We start from the raw sequence: 25,735 nt of genomic DNA on the forward strand, positions 1-25,735 counted from the left end.
CAGACAGATACAGACTGCATGCGGACGGAGAGAGAGAGAGAGAGAGAGAGAAAGAGAGAGAGAGTGAGAGAGAGAGAGAGAGTGAGAGAGAGAGAGAGAGAGAGAGAGAGAGAGAGAGAGAGAGAGAGAGAGAGAGCATGAGTCATGAATAAGCGAGGGTAAGACAGATCGAGAGAGGAAGCGAATGATCGTCCAGAGGAGGGGTGTGTGTGTGTGTGTGTGTGAGAGAGTGAGTGAGTGTATGTGAGTGTGTGCGTACTCTATGTGTGTGTGAGAGTTTGTGTGTGTGTGTGTGTGTGTGTGTGTGTGAGCGAGAGGTGAAGTGCAACGGTAGTATCCGCCTCACTTTGTCCTTCAGCGCGGCTGGAAATGTCCCTGCGGTGAAGGGTGGGTGCCTGCGTGTGTTTGGAGGAAGAAGAGAGAAGAAGAGGGCTGCATGCCGCATCCCATCCAGCATGTGGCTGCTGCTGCCACTGCAGTGCAGCGCTCGCCGCTCTGCCAGCACCAGCCAGCCCTGCCGCCACGCTGACCTGAAAGATGGAGAACGCAGCAGCAGCACCAGTACGTGACGCCCTGCAGCAGCCGGACCTGGACGATTTGTGCGATGCCTTAAATTAAAGTACTTCGGAAACATTTCTATAGATCCGCCTCCCCCCCACCTCCCCTCCACCTCCACCTCCCTCTGACCCCCCCCCCCCCTCCCCCCCTCCTCCCCAACCGTCCCCCCCCTCCTCCTCCTCCGACAAGAAACCAGAAGGATGACTCAGGGACTAGAGGACTCCTCCGCAGTGTCGACGCCCCCCTCGTCGTCGTCCTCCCTCGGCCCCGGCCTCCTCTGCCTCGACTCCGGACTCTCCCCCGAGGAGGAGACGGAGGCGCCCAAGCCCCCGCCGCAGGAGGAGGAAGACGCAGAGTCCTGCGGTAGCGAGAGGAGCCCCGAGGAGAAGAAGCAGCATGCCCCGGGAGGAAGTGGCGGCGCCGAGGAAGAAGAAGACTGCGGTGACGACGATGAGGGCGAGAGAGCGGCAGGGCCGCTGGGCATGGCGTGCTGCTGGGCCGGGACGTGCTGCGTGTGCGTGGAGATGGCGCCGGTGAGCGGCTGCCTGCGCTCGGAGAAGCTGTGCATCCTGCCCATCGTGGCCTGTCTGCTCAGCCTGGCGCTCTGCACCGCGGGCCTCAAGTGGGTGTTCGTGGACAAGATCTTCGAGTACGACCCGCCCACCCATTTAGACCCTAAGCGCATGGGACAGGACCCCATTGTTATCCTGGCCGACCCCACACACTCGCTGGCCACGGCTTTCCACAACACCTCCTCTTCCCCTGGTGGTCCGTTAATCAATGCCACAGAGGTCATGACCCCGTCCCCTGTACTGACTAACCCGGCCACCCAGTCTGGGAAGGTCGCCCCCCCTAAACGGACCCCGAACTACCCCCAAACTACTGAGGAAACTAATGACATAGTCGTCAATACCATCTGTAAGTACACGCAACTTAGATTTTATCCATTGCAATTAACCACTTAAACCCTCCAGACTTAGACATACACCGGACCTGAGTTGGCTCTGGACTTGGACCACTTTTTCTTTTCCATCTACACCAATCTCCAAAAATAGCCTATTTCTGGCTTATGTTCGCCCCAGAATGCGGATGATGGGGTTCAAGTGGGTAAGATGAGCTTTGTGGGGGAACTCATCCAGTGAAATAGTTCTGAGGTGTTGAGCTTGTGCGACATATTGTTGAAAAAAGACGGCTGTGGCTGTGTTTAGCACATACTGTAAACGCTGAGGGAGATAACACAACACACGTGTTGTGACTTGTAAAGTATTTCACAAACGCCTCTATGACTAAGCCTCTGGAGAATTACTACTTAAAGGAACACTGTAATGTTTTTCAACATGACCTCTTGGTACTATGTTTTATAGGGTTCATGTTCCATTAACCCCAGCATCCATATTCTGTGGGGAACATTAGCCAGAAAATAGCAGATCTACAAGCTCACCGCGTCGCAGCATGACGCATTGTGAGCTTGTAAGATCATCTGGTGTAGAGGGAAAACAGTGGTCTAAGTGCGGTTGCACCGCAGGTCCGTGACTAAGAATGGAGTGTTTAAGTGGTTAACAGAAATAATTACACTTAAACTGTCTTCTGTGGACATTATGTCTAGATGTTTGTTGTAGGGTTAATATTCCATTAACCCTACAATGTCCAAATAACATTGAACAGTCATTGTGTGTCTCTGAAATGCTGCTGAGGTTGCACTGAAAAGTTGACCCCATGTGTCACTGAGGTCAAATCCATGGTGAAACTACAACTCCTACTTCCTGGTCCGTAGGTGCCACCCTCGGGGTGGTCGTGACATTGTCTTTTATGTCTGTAGACCGCCAGGCCCCATGGCTAACCGTGACGTGTTTCATATAGGAAATGTATGAAAAAATGGCCGGAATAGACCGGATGCCCTCTGTCAGTATCGGTTGTAAGGTTTCTAGATAATTCTATGGATCGGCGCTGTGAATGTTCCCCTTTAAGCCCGGCAGGAAACCGCAACATCATTTCAAAGTCACCCCGGCGCCGTGGGTGGCAACCATCTCATAAAGTAATTTCCATGAGTCATTTCTGGCAAATCTCTGAATAATTCAACTCAACCGTGGGCCAAAGGAACAGAACAATTAAGAGCACCTCGGAGAGAGACCGCGTTGTCATTAATAGTTGAACTAAATGTGTCTTATGTTATATCGGCGTATCTTTGTCAGGGGGGGAGGGGGAGGGGGAGGCTAAAACAGAAGTGAGGCCTCCCATGCCGTTTTCCAGAATATGATATCAAAATCAATACATGATGCATGGCTTTACTAAAACTGAAAGCTGCGGTTGCACTGGTGGACTTCCTCCCTGCCCAGGCTCCATTTCAAGGTCAGTCTGCAGCTGAAAGCTAATTGATCCCCCCCCCCCCCCCCCCCCATCGCTGACTGGGCCCACAGAGAAAGACAATCCCACTCAGCCTCTCTGTCTGTCTGTCCGTCTCTCTGTCTGTCTGTCTGTCTGTCTCTCTGTCTGTGGACCACCTCTCCAATGACATCTATAGCTACTGCTGTTTCAAGAGCTCCATGGGCAGTGATTCTGAACCTTTTCTTTTTATTTGAAGGACCCCCGCTTTGGTTCCAGCTCTGGAACCAAATTGGACCCGTAAGGGTCCATTTGGTTCCATTTGTGCACGTTCAGAGTTACAGAGCCTCAAGTGTTCATTTGGTTCCAAACTATCAGTCATTTAGCTGCATGGGGACCCCCCAGGAACCCCCTCAAGTCCGCCTGAGGGTCCCCGAATGCCAAGTTGAGAACCACTGCTCCATTGTATCCGCTTGGGCTAACGTTCGATCTTCCAGCCTATTGCCCTTGAAGAGGTGATGATGAGATTGACTTATTTTAGCAAATTCTCTCCCTATATCTGTGATTATCAACTTTTCTCCATTTCAAGCACCCCCAGGTTGATATGCATAGACCCCCCATTTCATACCATTTTGATTTATCTCTGGGTCCCAAATCTCTACTGTAAAATCCTTAGTGTACAGATGGAACCATTTCCATTTGTACACTGTGAGAGTTACATTTGGACCCCTGGGTGATTCCCAGACCTGACGTTGAGAACCATTGCTCTAAATGTGAACAGGATCTGCTGTAATAAGGCTTTTCAATTTGGATGATCATCATGTCTAAAATGAATTAACCTGATGTGTTGTCCAGGGCAAATCAAAGGCCTGTAGGTTATTGCCAATGAGATGTTAAACACTAAATGAAGGTTAAGCAAATGAGGGCTGTCTTACAGATAATCCCAGACGTATCTTTGAGAAGATTTGCTCACCATTTGACCATTTGAGTCACCATTGCCATTTTGAGCCTCACTTAATGACAATCTTTATTTAATAAAACAAATTTAATGTGTACATGCATTAAAAGGCTAATTAGGCTATAAGCCAAGAAAGAATACACACTGTACTACAAAACATGATAAAGGTAACATACTAACATGCAGGAAGTCAACATCAGCCTGTATACATTGATAATCATCTCACTTGAATGGAGATAACTGATGTCATTGAAGAGGTCTGTTCCGAGAGAGAGAGAGAGAGAGAGAGAGAGAGAGAGAGAGAGAGAGAGAGAGAGAGAGAGAGAGAGAGAGAGAGAGAGAGATTGATGGCTGTCAGGTTCTCATTGACATGTGTCACTTTCAACTGATAACTCAAGAAAAGACGTGTTAAACTGCTGCCAGCGGTGGCACTGTATTCCCATTCAAGGTTATGCATATCACAGTATTAGGCCTATACGTATTTTAGGATAGGATATTGTTATTAGGATTGATAGCCTGTCTTTGTCTGGAGTAGGATTAAGCTATATATTTGGCCATGGTGCCAAGCATGAGTGATTAATATGAAATGTCAGTGTGTGTGATTAGTTGTCTTTCATACCCTGACCCTGTTTACAATGGCCATTTTGACATTAGTTAATGCATCTGAAGGTAATTACATTCATTGTGGCTGTGTTTCATTTAGGCAGCATGAAGCTGCTGACCATTGGTGCTGACCGTGGTGTTGACTGTGGTGCTGTCCATGGTGCTGACCATGGTGTTGACCAGTGTTGATTTCGTCGACTAAAACTATGACGCAAAATGTTCGTCGACTACCTTTTTTCTCTTACAAAAGCGAAATAATAACTAAACTAGAAAAAGTGCTCCTCGGAGAACAGGTGTCCGCCAGGTCAGGTAGGTTATTGTGGCCTCCTGGTGGCACTATGATAGGCCAATGTGAAAAGGGTGGCATTTCTTCCTCGGCCTAGTGGGAATGTGCATGCATTCATGATTTGAGGCATTTTGTTGCAAAAATGTGTTTTGCTAAATTAGACCTGCTGGTGGCGCTAAAACAGGGCATTGTGAAAAGGGTGGCATTTCTTCCTCGGCCTAGTGGGAATGTGCGTGCACATTTTCACGGAAATCGCACGCTGCGTTCATGATTTGAGACATTTTGTTCAAAACGGACCAATCCTGCAACCTTTGGAAGCCAACCTTAGCCAATCAGGATGGAATATGAAATATCGGACAGATCCGTCTTGATCACATGACTATAGAAATACTGTGTACCGATTTGCGTGATGTTTGGATAAAATCTGTACGATTAATATCCAAAAATGGGTTTTGCACAAATCGGCCTCCTGGTGGCGCTCTAACAGGCCCATGTGAAAAATTTGGGGCAGAGGTTCTGAATTGGCATCCAGGGAGTGTGTGTGTACAGTTTCATGCAACCAAGTGTAAAATCAGCCATTGCGACGCCATCAAGGCCTGCCAAGACACATTTTAGTCGACTAAATCAATAGGTTTAGTCGACAGAAATCTTATGATAATTAGTCCACTAAAGCTAGACTAAAACTATAACATTTCAGGTGACTAAAATATGACTAAACTAAAACTATGACTAAAACTAAATCAAAATGTGCTGTCAAAATCAACACTAGTGTTGACTGTGGTGCTGACCGTGGTGTTGACTGTGGTGCAGTTTTTGGTGCTATCGGTCACCATTGCGCTTGATAGCATTATAAGAAAATTATGAGCTTTTGTTACTTGAGACATGAAGGGACCTATCATAATAATGCTGTCTTCCAAACCACTGCAACAGATTTTATGAACTCAAACTTGTTTTAATCACCACTTCACCCATTTTCAACCTATCTTCATATAATTGGTCCTCACTAATGCTTATACAGTAAACAGTACCATTTTTGTCTACTCTGTCTGTGTCTCAGACAGTTCAAAAAGCCGGTGACAAAGCCTACCAGTGACATCATGGATGGGAATCAAAACTAATAGAAACTGCAGGCTTTCTATTCCTGGAAAATGTGTATGCTATAATAGAGGCCATTGTTCTCGCTTTTCTTTTTTTAATTACCAAACCTGAATGATGCCAGGCGGGTTTCTGAACTGTCCACAGTTTTCCTTTGAGACACAGAGTGAATAGACACAAATTTTTACCATATAGCAGTAAGGACCAATTATATGAAGATAGGTTGAAAATGGGTGAAGTGGTCCTTTAAGGCTAATTTACAGAATATTTATTTATACTGTATTTAATATATACTGTAGTTTTGAGAGCTGGGTTTTTAATTAAAATTAATATCAAGGTGCCCCCCAATTTGCATAATATGTATAGTATAAATTTTTGCATCCAGGGAAAGAAATCACAATATCTAAAAAAACTTTTCAAGGGTAGGGTTTTTGAGGTCAGCTCCCAGGTGATGATGGTTTGTTAGCTATTCTGTATTAACTGTAAAAGCTTTTAATGTTGCAACATGGAGCCCAGATTCTGTGGACTGTACTTTTATCCATGGCTTAAAACAAAGCACCCCCCCCCCCCCAAAAATAAATAAAAATAAATAAATATATATATATATATATATATATATATATATATATATATATATAAACCTTTAATTGTGATCTTGGCCTGATCTTTTTTAACACAAAGACATATTCATGTCTTTGGGGAAGCCTACTGACCATGACCACCAAGTTTCATCAAAATCTGACTTTCCCTTTTCAATTCTTACCTTGACCTTGATTGTGACCTTAATTAATTTTTAATTTATTATTGATTTAATTTGTTTGTAAATTCGATTTTAGAATTGATTTTAAGATTCTCTCACAGCTTTTCTAATGACTAAATGTCAGTGCAAATTCTTACTCCCAAGTCCCCAAATATGGACGTTTGGTCATAACCCCCAAAGGGGGGATATGGGGAGGGGAGGGGGGTCCGAAGTCCTTTTAGTAGTTGTTCCATATACTTAACAGAACTCCAACGGCATCTGAAATACACGTGGTGGGATGGCATTAGCTGTCATGTGACCTGTGGGCTTTCTCTCAGGGTTAAGACAGCGGAGGACAGTCCCTATATTTTCATTGGAAATTGCAATGACTACCAGACACACATACACATTCACATACACATACACAGATCATTTTCTTATCCGATCTAGACCAGATCTTTATACTGAGGTATGGCCAAATATGGAGTCTAAGCTATATTGATGACAGCATATTCCATATACTAGTATGGGGATTTTCATATGTATCAATATTTTGGGGAGATCCGCTGATTCGACTGACTTCCAACTCGGCACGTAGCGGCCTCTGGTCCTCAGTATGCACGCTGGGTTTGTAGTCGGTGGTCCCATAATAAGTTCTTCAGAGCAACCTATTGATCCTTCCCACCAAGTTCCAAGGAAATCGGAGTGGGGGCAGCGCCTCGGGGAGCAGTTAGGGGTTAAGTGTCTTGCTCAGAGACACTTCGACACTTAGACCCGGGACGGGAAGGGAACCGGGGACCTTCTGTTTCCCAGGCGACATGGTAGTTCAGAAACCTACATCATCTGTGTATTTTTTTGTTATTTCAAGCAGGCTTTCAAACTGTTACTTTCCAGGAAGAGAAAGGCCGTAGTTTCTATTAGCTTGGAATCCCCATTGATGATGTCACTGGTCGGCAGGTTTCTGAACTTCCCACAGCTCACCAATGAGACACAGAGTGAGTTGACAGAAAAGGTGCCATTTTATAATGAGCACCTATTATCGGGAAATGGGTGAAATGTTCCTAATTTAGCAACATGCTCACAACGCGTCACAGCACAAGACATTGTGAACTTGTACATCTGCTACTTTTGGTGTGCGACACTGTATCAAGCCCTTAACAGTCATTATTTAATTTCCAGCCTTTTCCTATGCCTATTAGTTCAAAACATTTCTTAAATTTGATGGGTCTTTGATTGAGTATATTTATATTTAACAAAGTTACAAAATCATGTTTAAACATTTTAACTACTTGAAAGCCACTCACCTGCCGGTGAGGGCTGGGATTGAATTTGTGCCCGTTAAAACATAGAGAGGTGAAGGGCTGAAAGACTTTAAAAGTTATGATTTATCATGGAAATAAGAAATAAATAAATAGATAAATAGATAAATAAAAAGTAGATAACAACATCAGCCATCGCCATCAGCTATCGGTCAATTTGGCACTTTAAACTTCAGTAAACCTAAGAGCTTATTTTCATTTCGCGGTCCTTTATGTGTAAGTGAATGTGAACTAAGTGCCATGTGGTGGGGTGGCAGTGGGAGGGGTATTTACAGAAAGGCTATTAGAGAGACTTAATTACAGAACTAGAAAAGGGCGCTTTCTTTGGAGCGCAGATCTTCACCAGGCTGGATGTGTCAGAGAATCATGTTTGTGGTCTTATGGCTCTGTGGTATCTAAACTCACCTGCTGGGAGAACCGGTGTGAGAGCTGATTCTCTCTCTCTCTCTCTCTCTCTCTCTCTCTCTCTCTCTCTCTCTCTCTCTCTCTCTCCCTCTCCCTCTCCCTCTCCCACTCTCTCTCTCTCTCTCTCTCTCTCTCCCCACCCCACTGTTTCATAGATTATAGTGTCATGTACAAATGTAATTGGATGAGTGATTGCATCTACATGGATTTGCATTCAGTAGGTCAACGCGGTGCATTTTTTAAAAGATATTTCATTTTCACCTGACTATGTCATATTTGACCTTAACTGTGACCTTGATATCATGTATTTGGGGAAGCCTACTGACCTGACTTGCCCTTCTAAATTTAGAGCTGGACCTTGATGATAGTTTACTCTTTATCTTTATTTTTAACTCCTTTGTCTTTGTTTTAGAATAGATTTTAAGATTCTTGTGAAGGTTCATGCCAGCAGAGCCCTTATAGATCCTCTGTCACCTGACTCTGAACTGTTCCAAAAACTAGAAATAAAAGACTCAGAGAAGCAGCTTTTAGCCTCTGGAACAGCCTGTTCCTGAAGGAGCTGCCCATTAGTCCGACATCCCATTAATCCCACATCCCTTTGGGATGCAGGGCGCTCAGTCTGGGTAAATAGGTATGGAGGACAAGCTGTTACCCATGCAGCAGGCCCCCCCTCTCCGCGTCGAACGGTCCAATGGAAAGTCAGAGCCAATACACTTGGTTCCAGTGCTGTAGCATGTGTTGCCAGGTCGCTGCCGTATATGGCCTCGGCCTGCCTTAGGGACTCCGGCTCCTGATCTTTCCTCAGGGCTGACTCCTGAAGCCTTTCCCATGGGTGGGTGTATAGCCACAGGCTGTGGAGGGTTTGAAGTCGGTGTTTTCCTTCACTTAGATGAGCCACTATAGCCAAGGATAATGAGCCCCATCTGCCTGGGTTGCTGTTTAACCCATAACTGCCCAAGGCACACTCCCGGGCTAGCAGAGGGAAGGAGGTGCCTTATACTTCTCCATTGTAGGCCACTCTTTTGATAGTTCACATCCCAATAGTCTGACAAATGTTAGGTTAGTGTGAGGGGTTAGGGTTAGGCTTAGTTATAATGCGGGATGTTGAACCAATAGCAGTGGGCAGTGCGCTGTCGGACTAATGGCATGGCACCATTTCTGAATCCATGGATATTTGAAATGAAATCTTAAGACTCACATTTTTTTCCATAGCTTATAACCAGGTTATGCTATATACGGTAAATAAAGTAAAATTTGACTGATTGATGTAACCTTTGGACCCAAACTGTAATCTTCAGGGCAGCCTAGCCTATTATTCATTCCCAAGTTGAATCAAAGTCCATTCTCTAGTAATTTGACCAAGAGACAAGGTGACATTGTGCTCATCAAGATCAGAGATATCACTCTATACGCACACATTGTATTGAGTCCTCACTAAGAAGATTAGACACTTATAATTGATGTTAATGGAACTGGTCATTTCAACACCTTGGTGTGTGTGTTGAAATGAAACCAATTAAGAAAGTTGTTCCCTACAACCTCTTATCCAGTTGATTTTGAATACTACTGGTACTGTAGTAACCACCTGGTATGGATGTTTATCTGTTGCCTTAAAGTCACAACTGCTGCAACAACTGAACATTTGTTCAAAGATGGTTGGACAACTATTTGAGAGACTCATGCATCTACGTAATAACAGTATGCTAAGGTTGGAAAGGAATATCACTTCAAACACTAGCCATGTTTTGAAGGGGAAATATAGCTGCCTTCAGGAAGAAGATACTGTACGGCGTTACAAAATACAATAAGGTCAGACCTTTGTCCATCAGTCGATTTTGAGGCTTAATTTAGAATCTGGCCATGGGTAGGCTGGCTGAATCAAACTCTATTGGTATTTAACTACACTTACTGTAAATGAGTCCTGTGTGTGTGTGTGTGTGTGTGTGTGTGTGTGTGTGTGTGTGTGTGTGTGTGTGTGTGTGTGTGTGTGTGTGTGTGTGTGTGTGTGTGTGTGTGTGTGTGTGTGTGTGTGTGTGTGCGCGCGCGCGTGCGCGCCCGTTGCCATTGTATGCCATCGTTTTCTATATAAAGGTCCATTTGGGTCCATTTGGGTCCATTTGGGTCCATTTGTACAAAGTTACAGACACATAAGGGTCCATTTGGTTCCTAAATATCCATCATTTAGCTGGGGACCCCCTGGAACCTTCTCAAGGACCCCGGGGGATCCCTGGAACCTATGTTGAGAACCAGTGGTATAAACGATCAGTCTTACATAAGTACCAATGTCCCATATTCTACAGTGTTTTCTGTAGAGACGAGTGATCTCATTAATCTAAATCTCATTAAATGTTAATCTAAAAGATAAAGCTATAGGTTGATTTAAACCAACCCTATTTATCAGAATCAGAGTCTACTTTATTGTCACATCACAGGTTTTCAGGTGTAAAGAAGTGGTTGAAATGTGTTTGTGTGCGAGCTCCATTGTTTTTGCTATTTTCAGAAAGAAGAAAATAAAATAAGAGGGGGGGGGGGGGGGGGGGGGCAGGGAGAACAAGGATACAAATCAAACAGTAACGAAAAACATGTCAAAGATATCTACATAGCATAGACCAGCAGGTACAGTACGTACCAGTATGCATGTCAGACATAAGGTGCAAGGTGGTGGTGACACTATAATAACCTTGCCCCTCACCCTGTGTCTTCCTGCAGCTGCTACCAGCACCACCCCCGCAGCCAAGACCTCCAGTCATGTGACCCGCTGCAGTGACAGCCAGAAGAACTTCTGCGTGAACGGCGGCGAGTGCTTCACCCTCGAAGTCACACCTGGAAGCACCAAGTTCCTGTGCAGGTATGTTCTTATATACGTTAATATTGTAATATCACGTCTAACCCGACCGATATATATACCGTAGCTTGAGGAACCGAATACAACAGGGCGCCACTTCTCCATTGAACTCAATGGACGCGGCCGCCATGTTTGGTGCGCTCGGTCTATATATCGGTCTGGATGATATATCGGTCATTATTTGGCTTTTCCGACGACATCGGCATCGGCAGTTATGCAGCTATGTGTCCTGATTTTTAACCACTTTTAACTTTTCTGTCCCGATATTTTGGGCATGTCAGTTTTCAAAATGTTTCAAAAATAACCGATCTGCAAGCAATCACACAGTGCACGAGGAGAGGGAGACACACTTATGTGTGGCTGCCAGCAGAGCCTCTGTCCTCTGACTGAGATTACTGGTGCCAAGCCCCTGGACACACCCAGGCTGGGAATGCAGCCTGGGTGTAGATAGGCTATTTTTGAAAAGATTTGAATAAGGCTAAAGTGTTAAAAATTATGTATTTGGCCAAGGACCCCCATCTGAAAAGATGTTGTGTCAGTGACCCCCATATGAGAACATGTGTAAAATGTTTCTAAATTATTCCAAACTTTGCACAATTTTGCTATCTTCGTAAATAGCCGATGTAGAAGCTCACAACGCAATGTGATGCGTTTTGAGCTTGTAGATTAGCCATTTTCGAATAGCTGCAGTATAAAATAGGGTTAAAGTGATTAAACAAATTTTGATGGGGACCCCTTGGAACCCTCTCAAGGACTCCTCGGGGTCCCGGGACCCCATTTTGAGAACCACTGTCCTTCCTAGTAGGTAGAATACTGTCCCAGGCAAGCATTAGTCCAAGTCTCCCTACTGTATGTCACTTTATGGCGAGCTATTAAGACGCTGCCCTAAAGGGCGTCAGGGAATACGGGTTGGGAGGATGGTGAGAGAGAGGGGAGACCGATGGGGAGGATGCATTTACTCTGCAGAGATGCTACTTATGTTTCACCTTGTGAAGAAAAGTCATTTTTCACCGTAACCTTAGTAACGCACTCTCACGTGCCTCACGTGCACAGTGCACGAGGAGAGGGAGACACACTTATGTGTGGCTGCCAGCAGAGCCTCTGTCCTCTGACTGAGATTACTGGTGCCAAGCCCCTGGACACACCCAGGCTGGGAATGCAGTATACTGTACTGTATGGTTGCATTTCCATTCTGGGAGAAACATTTGCCGAAAATAGCTGATCTACAAGCTCACAACGAAGAGATTATTTTGTTTTGGAGGAAAACTATTTTGATTGATTGAAAGTACAGTTCAATACACGGTCAGCTAAGAGAAACCCAAGAAAGCCTATGGCTTGTTTCCAATGGGGTCCTTTGTATTCAATTCATAGATGCATTTAATGACAGACAGATATACACTACTATGCAAAACATCATATAACAGTTTGAAAACAGAAAAACAGAAAGAAATATGTGCAGTAAACAGTTCAGGGGGGGGGGCTAGGCTAGGCTTTGACTTTTACAGGGGACAGTTTCAAATACTCTTTTAGAGCGGTTTTGAAGGAGAGTAGGGTTTTACACTCCTTCATGGCTTTCGGTAGGGCATTCCACATTTTTGTGGCATAACGAATTCAAACCCTTTTTAGTGCCAAATCTGGGTTGAATGTGATCAGTAGAGCTACCTCTGGTGTTATGATTGTGGACTTCATTTACGTTTTTGAAGTACCCCAGGGGTCCTCGAGGGGGTTCTAGGGGGTCCCCAGCAAAATGATGTAATAATAGCAAGGAAACCCCTTTATACAACTGTATGTTGATAATAGCTGTTCTAATAAGCTCAAAATGTGTCATGATGCGATGTGTTGTGAGCTATCTGCTTATTTTCTAATAATCTTGAAAAAATATGAATAGTTTGTAATATATATTTTTTTACATTTTAACAACATGAAAGATTTGGGAGAACCACTGTCCAAGAGGAATAGAGTGAAGAAAAGAATATGTCATGTATCTAACAGCCTGATCACATGGTAAACACAACCAGAAGTCATCATTCATTACAAAGGAGACAGTCAACTACCAATCTTCCGGTAAAACTGCCGGATCCTGTTTGGGTCCAGAGTGTTGTATTTCTGGTGCTGCGTGTGTTGAATAATTTAGACATTTGCTGTGGTTAACATAACATGGTAAAATTACAGGAAGTCCCTACAAATCTCAGAAGAACACATTAAATGATCCCTCTGGCCATGTGTGTGTCTGTTCAGTAGCAAGATAATTTGAGAAGAACAGATTTTCATGAAACTTGGTGGGAGAGATCAGTAGGCTGTCCCGAAGAGATGCTTCAGTTTTGGTTTGGAAAGGTCAACGGTCAAGGTCAACATCATGGTCAAGGCCAACATTGAGAAAGGCTGGGCATATTTTCATGACACTTGGTGGTAATGATCAGTGTGCAGCCCTGAAGAGATTTTCATTAAAATCAAGGTCACTATTGAGAGACGTAGAACATTCAGTCCGTTTAGCATTTAACAAGACAAGACAGCAGGGTTTGCAGCCCAGGTGCATTTGCTTGATTTCTGTTCTGTTCATTGCTCGTGTCAAATTGTATAACATAAATAGGAAATAGGGTGAGCCTAGATTACTAAGCGAATAGCCTTGTTAACTATTTCGGAGCATAATCACTAGATGACGTTACAGACAAACTCCCTCTGCAAGCTTGTCATGCATACACAAAGCCTCAGTTTTTTTTACGAAGGAACGTAACCACATAAACCCTAGTCTAGACTTATTAAACAGGACCTGAGTTGGCTATGTACTTGGACTTTTTTCCCCCTCTAGCCAAAACAAGCCGATCTACAAGCTCAGAACGTATCGCGTTGTGACGCGTTGTGAGATTGTAGATCGGCAATTTTCGGCCAATGCTCCCCCCAGAGTATGGATGCTGGTGTTCAAGTGGTTGATAACCTGAAAATGGCATAGTAGAGTATGTCATACTGTATGTGTATGTGTATGTGTATGTGTATGTGTATGTGTATGTGTATGTGTATGTGTATGTGTATGTGTATGTGTATGTGTATGTGTATGTGTATGTGTATGTGTATGTGTTGCATGCCTTATCCTATGTATCTCTCACACTTCCCCCCTCCCCCAGGTGCTTGGCAGCTGCGAATCGATGTAAAACTGTACCTAAGAGAGTCATGAACCCAAACTGTTCATGACTCTGTGTGCTGTAGTATGTGCACACACCCCACCTTGTTTCATCAATAGTTTCACATAGCCAGGCGATCAGAGATCTCTGCCTACTAATGTGTCTCGGGAAATCTAAAGTCAACAACGAATGAATGTTGTTGAAAACCAGCGGTAACAAACCTACACCCACTGCTTTGAAAACCTTATTGAATGTGCTACTTCCTTATATACTGTAGTACAAATAGCCGATCTGCAGGGTCTCCGGGTTAAATAAATAGTGAACCAAAGTATCAACAAGAAGACTAAATAATAGCTGCATAGTATCCATTGGAAAATAGGTTATCTGTTTTATTTTAATGACTTTGAGTATCTAGAAAAGCGCTATATAAATCGTATGTATTATTATTATTATTATTATTATTATTTTCTCGAAAGCAACAGTTTTGGACATACAAGGTTTCTACCTGACAGCGGCGATATGAAGAATCATTCATTTCCAAATTGTTTCCATAACATTTTAGCCCATTCACTGAATTTAGACGCCTCCAGACGAATCAGTAGGCTGAGATCTCTCGTCGACTGGTAACGTGAGACTATGTCATCAACAGTGCTCCATCCCCCTTTTACCAAAAGTACCACCATGCCCGCCCCATCCATCAATCACAATGATTTTCCTTTTTTTATGGCGGGGTGGTGTGTGGTGGAGAGGGTGAGACGGCTTCGGACTGCTCGCCTTTGTTGGCTTACTTGGCTGCCATTTGATTATACCAAATTTGCGGAAATTGTGCTTTTAAAACATCTTCTGATCTATTTGATTTTCTGAACTGAGAATGAATCAATAACATTAGTTGACAACCAGGATCTCTGGTGTCTCAAACGTGTTTGTTTTCTTGTTATACATGCTGGTTTCCTGGTTCAACCCCATCTATAATTTCACAGTAAATTCATAGTAGCAGTGCCTAACCTTACCCAAACTAACAGTGTCTAGCCTTAACTAAAATTAATTAAGCCTAGAAGGAGCAGTTCTCTCATTTTCAACCTATCTTCATATAATTGGCCCTCACTAATGTTCATTATACGCGTGTCTCAGGAGCCTGCCTACCAATGACATCATCGGCAGGCAGGTTTGGTCATTTCAACGAACATTCAAGAACAGTGGCGTCTAATTCAGCGTGCTAACTTTCCATGGAGAGTCACTGGTATGAATGAATACCATCAATGATGAATGAAGTCGTTGTGAGCTTGTCGATCTGCTATTTTCAGTGAAAGCTTTCCCCACAATACGGATACTAGCTGGGGTTTAAGTGGTTAAATTCAGTGAATGGGCTAAAATTGACAACACCAAAAATAATAACTTCACAGAATGATGTCACTGGTCGACAGGAACTGAACTGAACTGAACTGTCCTCAAGCCGCCAATGAGACACATAGAGTGAGTAGACAGAAATGGCGCCATCTTAGTGAGGACCAGTTATCTGAAGATAAGGTTGAAAATCAGTCAAGTGTTCCGTTCTTAAAAAGAAACCATTGAGTGAATATGGTCAGAACAGTCCACACTTTGATTCATACAGTATGAAATGTTTCACCAGTCACAATACTACAAATTGTTAAAACGCTGTGTAACTTCCCATTACGAATTTACGGGGACTTCGCTTTTCATAGTATATTATATGTGTAGTTTCCTGTTCTTGATGAAATCAATGGCAATGCGTCATGGGTGTTTGAGTACTTTGTTGACCATCTTTTTTCCTCTCTCCGCTCTTCTCTCAGGTGCCCGAATGAATTTACTGGAGACCGCTGCCAAAACTACGTAATGACCAGCTTTTACAGTACGTGTGTCTTGTCGTCTCAGTGCTGGGATTGGTGCATGCTAAATCACCTCCGTTCCCTCTTGTTACGTTGGTGTCTTTCTCTGTACTGAGTAAAATCCCTAGTGTTAATTTAGTGTACAAATGTAACCAACGGTTACATTTCACGTTAAAGGTGCTGTGTGATATTTAATGGTTAAAACAAAACGTTTTGTGTTAAAATGTTAAATCTCTATATAGACAGTAATCATTGCTATAGACTGTTTGTTCAGTAACAGGGAGCTCCCTGTCTCTCCAGCTCTTTAATAAACAAAACATACATTTTAAGTTGGGTCACCAAGAAACCCAGTTCTCTCTCCTGATTGGATGGAATTGGTATCCCGACCTGAAAATGTATTTTCTGTTTATTAAAGAGCTGGAGACAGGGAGATCTCTGTTACTGAGCAAACACTCTATACCAATGATTACTATCACAATATAGAGCTATTTAACACTTATTCTAACAAAGACAAAACTACTTACAGCATCTTTAAGCCTAATTTAAGTTCTGTTGCACGACGGTGTCACTGCAAGCAGACCTACAAGCTTCACAACAGCTTGTAGCTTGTAGGTTGGCTATTTCCCGGCACACAACACCGTCATGTGATGAAATACAAATCGGGCTTTAAAAAATTAACACAGAGGATTTTACCGCGTAGATTGTAACCAAGCGGAGGTACAGTATTCATTGTCTTATATGTTTTTTTCCCATACCTATTCCTTGCATGCTTTCTTTGTTTTGTTCTTTTGGAAGTTAGGGACGTAAATGCATTGTGATAAGAAATACGAAATAATGTTCATATTTACAGTATTCAGCTGGAAGGGCTCAACGTACACTTGAGACATGTATGCCATAGTTTTTGGTTTTACAACCAGGAAGCGTCGGTGTTTATGTCAAGCTTTGGCAGCGATCAATAGCACCCATGTAGGACTGCAAGAGTATTAAAGGTAGTGTAAGTGATATCTAATAAATAATAAGCTCTATATTGTGATAGTAATCATTGTTATAGAGTGTTTGAGAGTTCAGTAACAGGGGTCTCCCCGTCTCTCCAAATGTTAAATAAGCAGAAAACACGTGGGATGCCAATTTCATCCAGTTGGAGAGAGACAACTAGGATAATTTATCCGTTTGTGTTCCAGTTCCAATTTCATATGCACATTTTTTTTGTGTGATAACTTCCAAGAGTACTCCCTCTACAATTGGTATCCTGACCAGAACATTTATTTTCTGTTTATTAAAAAGCTGGAGAGACTGGGAGACCGGCCACTGTTACTGAACAAACACTCTAGCAGTGATTACTACCACAATATAGAGCTATTTAACAATAATGTATCACTTACACCACCTTTAAATGATAAAAAAAAACATTAAAAGTTTGGAGATATGAAGTTGCCTGACAGCGACAATGTGTAGGAATTATGCCAGCTCTGAATAACACATTCTCATGAAAACATGCTCTCTTCTCTCCTTTGTTTGTTTATCAATCTTCTGCATTGGCAGAAAACCTTGGGATTGAATTTATGGGTATGGACTGTTCAATTCCTTCTAGTTTGCAGCTGTAGGATTTAGACGCTTGAGCCTGCCCCTCCCCACACCCCCCATATCCCTGCTAGTTCCCTTTAGCCAATGAAGGGATGTATACAGCGTCATCAAACCACATTCAGCACTAATATTCGAGGCAACGCAGAACCCATGAGGAGAGTTTGGACATTTCATGTCACTAATTGAAATTTCATGCTTTGAAACAAGTGGAATTCCATGTTTAATGCCTGTAGTCCTCCATACACGTACAAATTCAATCTATGAAGTGCTTACAAAAAAGCGAGGGATGTTACCGTCCATACGAGCCCTTTGTGTTCCGCATTGTTACGTATTGTTCGATAAAGAAGTGTTTTAATCCTGTGCCTGAATGTCATTGTATTGCCTCGTTTCCATCAAGTGTAATACCGGCTTCCACCTGCTGCAACGGCGCCACTCGCGCCACTCATTGAGGAATACCGGGAACTTCCGGCACAGACAGGATTAAAAGTTCTAAATTAAAACACTTCTTTATCGAACTCGTGAAAGCGATGAGTTCCGACTTGTCTTGAACATTATACTGTTGTGAATTACGTGAAAAATATGGCCGGACGTTAAGACGTTTCATAATGAATAATCTCACATTATACATTTCCAAACGACACCGATTGGCTGTCTTCAGCATGTGGAGTGGTTTTCGCTGTATATTCCGATCCCTTCAGCTCTGAATTTGCTTTATGCCCTACTGCATCTGTTTTATATTCCGATGTTAAAGCATGTAATGGTAGAATAGCCTCATTTACCTTTCATCTCATTCCCACCTTCATCATCTATCATCATTCTAACCATGTCTTCTCTTTTTTCTGTTCTATCAAAGTGTTGCTCTTTATTTCTTGTGTTCTGTTATCTTTTGAATGGTGACAAACCGTCAAATGTTCTTAGAACAAAGGTGATCTCATATGGTGAGACATGCCTCTCTGTAGTGTGATGAATTCTGACCACAAAAAGGGTCTGAATTCTTTGGAAGGTACATTGGATGGTTCAAATGCGTTATTGTTTCAAGATGATATGACTGCAGTATAAGACTGACCTTGAACTAACATCTATGGTTGATGTATTGATTATATGTCAGAAAAATACTATGCCCACACATGCAGTGATCCATTGTGATGGCTGGTTGTAGACCGCTTCAGCACTGTTTTTAGTTTGTTTGTTTTAAGCATTTTGTTTTACAAGTGTTCACAGTAACATGGTTGACACAGAGGCTCGGATAACAGTTTAAAAGGATTAATATACAGGATGTAAATATTTATACCATGGCCACAGAAGACAACCGATTCTGATTGGCCAGAGCTTGTGCATTCTTTTAAGATAACCACACGGCTTGTGGTCCCATCGTTGTTCTAAATTGACCAAAAGTATGTGCTCTACGTTTATTTAAGCTACCATTAGCTACAAGCTAAGAAGGCCATGGATTTCAATAGTTTTCAACCTAACGTATGTGTTAGTCATGTTATTCCAAGGTTGATGAAGTTTCTATTTAAAGAGCACATTGCCCCCATATACAGTATGTACAGTATGAACTTTGCTTCTTATTTTAATATTGGTAGGTGGCCATGGTATGATTAATAGTATAGGAAAAACATCTCAGAGCCATGCACCTGCAGTGGTGGAAAGTAACTATCTTACTCAAGTACTGTAACTACGTGCAATTGTTTGGTAATTTATACTTTTACGCCACTACAGTTTGGAGGGAAATTAACTCTTTACTTCAGATAAAAATGTTAATGCAGGACTGCATATTTTTTACTTTTACTCAATTACTCAAGTACTTCTTCCACCACTGGTGATGCGGTTATAGTAAAATACTGCACTCTGTGGATGTGAAACAGGTAATATACTCTGCATTGTGCAATATTTTTTTGTATAACCACACGACATGTAATTAACCACTTGAACCCCAGCATCCCTGTTCTGTGGGGAACATATTGGCCAAAAACTATCCCATCTACAAGCTACAAGCTTGTGAGCTCGTGGATCAGATATTTTTGGCGAAAACATTTGGTGTAGATCGAAAAAGAACGGTTCAACTCAGGTCTGTTTGACTAAGTATCGAGGCTTTCAGTGGTTAATTATCCCTTACACCCTTGCTTTGACAGGATAGGTCTTTGAAAGGAAATCAAAATCCTCAGTTTGTTCCAACGTTCCTCTAAGCATAGATTAGTTATTTTCAAAAGGGCCTGTCTGTAAGAAGGGCCTTTTGAGGAGAGACGCTCCATTCTAAAAGGCCTTAAAACTCTTAAGCGTTGTGTATGATCTTGTGAAGAGCGCTGCTCTCTCTCTCCTCTCTTGCAGAAGCTGAAGAGTTGTACCAGAAACGTGTTTTAACAATCAGCGGCATCTGCTTCGCTCTGCTGGTGGTGGGCGTCATGTGTGTGGTCGCCTACTGCAAAACCAAGTAAATCAACGCAACATAAGTCACATTGTTCCACATTTTATAGCAGTGTTCTGCAAATGGGGGTATGTGTACCCTTAGGGGTTGGTAGAGGCACAACAGTGGGTACGTGAGACGAAGTGCAAAATGTAAAGAACTGTATTTTACTGTTATGATTAATGATAAAACATTAATAAACTTTGTGTGAACCTGCTGGTATAGAAAGAATAGAAAGCGATATTTATTTGCCATCAAGCTGTTTCATTTTGAACATATTGACATCAGAACTGGACTTTAGGAATGTTGTAGTCAGGTAAAGCGGGTACTTGGATTGTCAGGAAAAGTTGGTACTGAAGCCAAAAAATAACCACTGTTTTATAGTATTTACCAGGGTTCAAACGGCATATCAGTCTGCCCTTATATCTTACCGATACATTCATGATAACTTATTTGTGGGTCTTACTCTATGATGTAGAAATCAATATTGGCATTCAAAAAAACATAATGGTTGAACCCTAGAATCCACAATAATAACACAACATCTATTATTTGTTGAATGATAAAATTGCAACCATGTTCAACCATTTGGGAGCAGTCCATGTTAATCCACCTTGTCTTCCTCTTATAAACAGAAAGCAGAGAAAAAAGCTCCACGATCGACTGCGCCAGAGCCTTCGGAATGGGCGGGGCAACACCACAGGGGGCGCCGCCAACGGACCTCCCACATCTCTTTCTGCCTTTGAGAACGTTACCCTTGTCAATGTTAGTCCACTGATTCACCCATGTCTTTTGTAGCTGTCGGGTGGAAACCTCATATGTCCAAAACCGTTACTTTTCAGGAAATGGGGGGGGGGGGGCTTTCTTCAATTACATCCAATGTAATTATTTCGTCGCAAGCTCTGAGCCTCTTGGTAATACTTACCCTAACCCTAACCCTTGGTTCAAAATGTATAAAACCCAGACTCACAATTAACTACTTTCACTTACTGTATACTTTCAAAATTCTTATAGCGAAAATAGTCGATCTACAAGCGGACGCGTACATTTATGGGGGGGGGGGGACATAAAAAGCTTAAATATGGAGATACAAGGTTTCTGCCTGACAGCAACAACGTGCTTTGGGTTACAGCATTGGCTATGTGCCAACGCTGTGGGTCACTCATGTTGTGCTCCTTCTGTTTTCCAGCAACATGTATCCAAAGACACTGCGATGGCCACGCAGCATGCCATCGAGAAGGAGACTGAAACGTCCTTCTCCACGTGCCAGTATGAGTCATCAGAACAGCAGCCCAATATGGACGACCACAATCCCAGCCAAAGGTAAGACGACTTATAGTCCAACCTTGGATGTATTCCAGAAAGCTGACTGATCTTGAACTTAACCACTTAGATGCACTTCTAAGTGTTTGGCAGTGTGCAACAGTTTGGGGGTTAACCGGTAATGAACATGAGAATTGCTCTTCGCTAACCATCAGCATGGCTCCATAAATTGTCTTATATTATATTGTTATATACAGTATTGTAATGAGCATGCCACAAATCCATGTTCTCACTAATAGTCCATAACTGCAGGGCCGGACCAAGTGCAATTTGTGCCCCCCACAGTCACAGTTATGATAACTGTGACTTGCATTTTCTTCTGTTCTCTTCCCTGTCACTGCAGTAAGCGCCATAGTCACCCCCCCATTCAGCCACCCGTCTCGTTGATGCCGTCAATGGACAGCGCCCATCACGCCACGGCCAATCATCGGGGCCGTCTGAACGCCACAGGTGGCCCCTCAGACCTGTGTTCCTCCAGAAAGACTTCCAGAGATGCTCCCAGTGGATACAGAGATGCCACATACAGTGAGAGGTTAGAAATTGGAGGAGCGTTTATTTTTCTAAGCCCCTTCTCCCACCCTTGAAAAATCTACTGCACTGCATATTTATATCAATTATCATCTCATTTGTTGCTGAAGGTTTACCAACAATGACGGCAATGATGCCTGATGATAATATAATAACAGCCTCATTTATTAACAAAGATATTCATCATTTCAAGTTAACTGACCTTCTGACTTTGAAAAGTATGTGACCATTTTGACTGGATTATTTATTTAATTCCCTTTCTTCAACTGTTTTTTAAATCAGCCGAGCCAATGAATAAATATATTGTAATTAAGCTGCAATAAAGCTTAAGCTTATTATAGTCTATATACAGTATTGTAGTTTATATACAGTATTGTGTATTATGTCACTCTGTCAGCCTTTTTGTCCACCAGAGGGTGCAAAGGTGAAAGGTTGCCTTGTTGTTTAACTGACTTTTGTTTTATTGTACATACATTGTTTTATTTTTCATGGGCAGATTTTCATAGAAATTAAGATATATATATACATTTGACAACATTTTCGTATGCTTTTTTTTCCATTCTAGGTATATGTTTGCCGTGACGACACCGGACTCCCCTCCTTCAGAGATGTCAGCCCCTCTGTCAGATCGTTCGGTGGCCGATGAGCGCCCTCTGATCTCCAGCGCCCCCGTCTGTTCGTGCAGGAGAAACTCATGCCAGGTCCACAAGCGACTCAAGAGAAACTCGGCCCACTTCAACCTGGGCCTGGATCTGTCTCACAGCCCGCCAGCCAGCCCGCTCATGGTCGCAAAGGAGGACTATCAGATCCCGCAGGAGTACAGCGCCGTCATCGAGGCCGACCCTCCGAATGTGTCTGTAGATTTGGCTAACGGAGACGACGGCGGTGGCCTCGCGGACAGAGGTCAAAACCTCAGCGATCACGAGGGATCCGACGCGGCGTCGAGCGATGGCGCCGCCGTCGAGACGAGCAGCTCCGGGAGCGAAGCTGAGGACGCGGGGGCCTTCCCACGGATACAGGGGTCCGACGCGGCCCTCGGCCCGGACGCTACGGCGCCCGCTCTGTCCGGACGGCTGGACGGCAGCTGGACCGAATCCCTAAGACTCTCCGAGAGCGATGAGCTTCAAAGCAGGCTACCCAGCATCCTCACCAATCAACAACAACCGATCGCAGTGTAAACGCGAGAAATCGACATTCAGCTTCGTTCAAAATCTTTATGTGAAATCTTTACGTCCAAAAAATATTAAAAGAATAATAGAGCCACTATCAAAACTTTATTTTCTATAAATTAAGCATTTGATGGAATTTTAAAGAACACATGAAGAAAGATTAAAAAAAACATCCTTTTATTTTAGCGATGTAGCGAATAAAGTGTTTTCTAAATAAAAGAAGTACAAATGTGTTCATGTCATGGAGGAAAAGTGCCATACACGTATAGTATGTATGTAGTGATGGTATTTCCGTAGAAAAAAGAAAAAAAATCAATGGTGCCTTTTAAAGGGACAGTTGGGTTTTTGTGGAATGTTTTTTCTTCTGAACCAGAACCAGACAAACTCATGGATGCGATACAGTGAAACCCTCAGTATTAATTTAACTGAAAGGGCAAAGACGGATCCAAACTGACCCATTTTTACACTTTCAAAGTTAAATTACTACTGAGGATTTTACATGTGTTGTCTCTTTGCTTAGACTAGTTTAGCTTAATTCCATCTATGGGGCCAATTTGCATTCTTTGGAGGTGTTTAAAGGAGTATATCCCTTTAGGCACGCTCAGACGTAGTTTAATTCTACCTATGAGATTCTGCTTTTCAATGGAAATGGAGAGGTTTGTTGCCATTTGCGGATTTCTGCAAAGAAATGCTCTGTTTCCATTGAAAAGGACTGGCAGAATCTGCCCTCATAGGTCCGTGCCCTTAAGAGTGCGGTCATATCGAACTGGAATTTTACCTGTGCTGGCGGATTCTGCCAATGCTTTTCAATGGAAACAGAGCGGTTTGTTGCCATTTGCGGATTTCTGCAAAAAAAAAGCGTTTCATTTGGCGGAATCCGCCCTCATAGAAATAATTAAAGTTCGGTGTGACCGCACCCTAAGAAACCTTTAAACTTCTCCAAGGACGGGAGTCTAACAAAACCACTAATTGAGATTCAAGTATTTATAATCACACTAATTTCACTGTTGGTGAAGAAATTATTTGTCAAAACAGCCATGGTGGATCAATAAGGATTATGCAAATTTCTGAAAACTTGGTTTCAAAGTAACTGTAATGTAAAGGCACTATACAGTACACAACATTTAGCCACTAGATCTTGCTCTCTCAACACCTCTGTTGCACAAGATTCCTTTTTTTCCTTGAGTCACATCAATAAGGCAGACATTATGCAGTCTGCAGAGTTGTAACACCTGCAGCTGCCACTAGCAACAACAAAAGAAATTACCTTCCCTAACAAAAGCAGAAGCAACATGATGATGTCAGCTGTCAGGTAAACACAACATTCATTATGGAACCGTGTATATATATTTTTTACATTATTGTTTTCACAATCATATTTGTTTAATTATTATTGTTTAATCATATCATTATCACCTTAATTGTTAGCATGGGTTTCCACAATCCATCAGTTTGTGTGACTGAGTGAAACAATATTGAAATTCCCCAAAAAAACGAACTGTCCCTCTAATTTCCTTTTGGTGTACTTAAAGGGAACTTCAATGTGACACTGGGCCATATATTTATTTGAATCTTTTCCGGTAAGCAAGTACATTAAACCAAGCCAGAATCAAATCAAAAAAAGAATTCAATGTGCAGCAAGTCTAGGAAATAATTAATAGTTTGATGGTGAGTTTTGTCAATGCTTAATCACTTCAGAATGCATGTTTCTGTAGCTACGGAGCAGGTGAAAAATGCACTTCAGAATGCATGGTATACTGTAGCTACGGGGCAGCTCATAAGTGCACATAACTGCTATCTGTTCATCACATCCAACCCCCCTGTTCTGTTGAAATTCAATATCGACATTTGATATAATAGGGCTATAGGGAAACGGATCAATATAAAAGCCTTAAGTCTTTCAGCTGAAAACATAGGAATGACTGAAGGATTCATCAAATAAAAAAAAGAAAAAGGAAAAAAAAGATTTTTACTCTGGCTTTAAGTAGAAAAGTGCTTTATTGATAAAATATTGTGCAATAAATTGTGATGGAAACACAGTTGTTGAATAAATAATGGCATAGCGACTTTTATGATTTCATCTTACCTAATAGAAACATACAAACAAACATGTATATTTATTATGTCATTCTTAATATTTCTATATTTGCTCTTTCTTTGATTGTGTGATTGCTGATTTCTATGGAGGCCCATTTTCTGCCAATTAATAAGATTTAAGTCTTTATATGCGACTTTATATTTCAGAATTTTGAATTTTAAGTTTGTGTTATTTTCACAAAGTTATATCTCATTGTTCTGAGCGCAGGTATTAATCGCAATTACGTGGACAGAACACTCATACAGCTTTATCCGTCTCATACGTGGACAGATAACTCTTAATTTTCACATACTGTAGAGTTACAATTGTGAGGAGGAAAAAAAGACCGTTCCGGCCATTCCTAATGCCTAAATGATGGTGTACGATGACCTGGTGTACGATGAACTGGTTCTGCCAGACCCAGAATGAAGTTCTAGTATGATGAGCTTTACTTAATTACATACTAGTGACATAATAATGATGTCATGAATAGTTCGTGACGAAAGGGGACGAAAGGGGGACAGATGTTTTTTGGCTGGGGCCGGAGGACA

The 25,735-nt window shown here is 42.4% G+C and overlaps 2 protein-coding genes across 2 annotated transcripts in view; both read left to right on the top strand.

The window, feature by feature from the left end:
• The window catches only part of ankrd55 (ankyrin repeat domain 55), a gene marked incomplete at both ends in the record, with an annotated part of 32,894 nt that extends 32,325 nt beyond the window's left edge, over window positions 1–569 (top strand). Inside the window, one exon of the mRNA XM_080419436.1 lies at window positions 412–569. Coding sequence (XP_080275562.1) covers window positions 412–569 — 158 coding nt within the window. The remainder of the gene's footprint in view (window positions 1–411) is intronic.
• Window positions 78–25,061, top strand: nrg1 (neuregulin 1). The gene is made up of 8 exons (XM_080419181.1): window positions 78–1,476; window positions 10,995–11,133; window positions 16,061–16,119; window positions 20,012–20,114; window positions 20,723–20,852; window positions 21,277–21,410; window positions 21,754–21,942; window positions 22,504–25,061. Exons 1-8 carry the CDS (start codon window positions 759–761, stop codon window positions 23,114–23,116), a joined length of 2,085 nt encoding a protein of 694 aa, XP_080275307.1. The 5' UTR covers window positions 78–758; the 3' UTR covers window positions 23,117–25,061.
• The last annotated feature ends 674 nt before the right edge of the window (window positions 25,062–25,735 follow it).

This window comes from Gymnoscopelus braueri (genome assembly GCF_963280865.1).
Source record: "Gymnoscopelus braueri genome assembly, chromosome: 22".
In the NCBI taxonomy this organism is placed as follows: Eukaryota; Metazoa; Chordata; class Actinopteri; order Myctophiformes; family Myctophidae; genus Gymnoscopelus; species Gymnoscopelus braueri.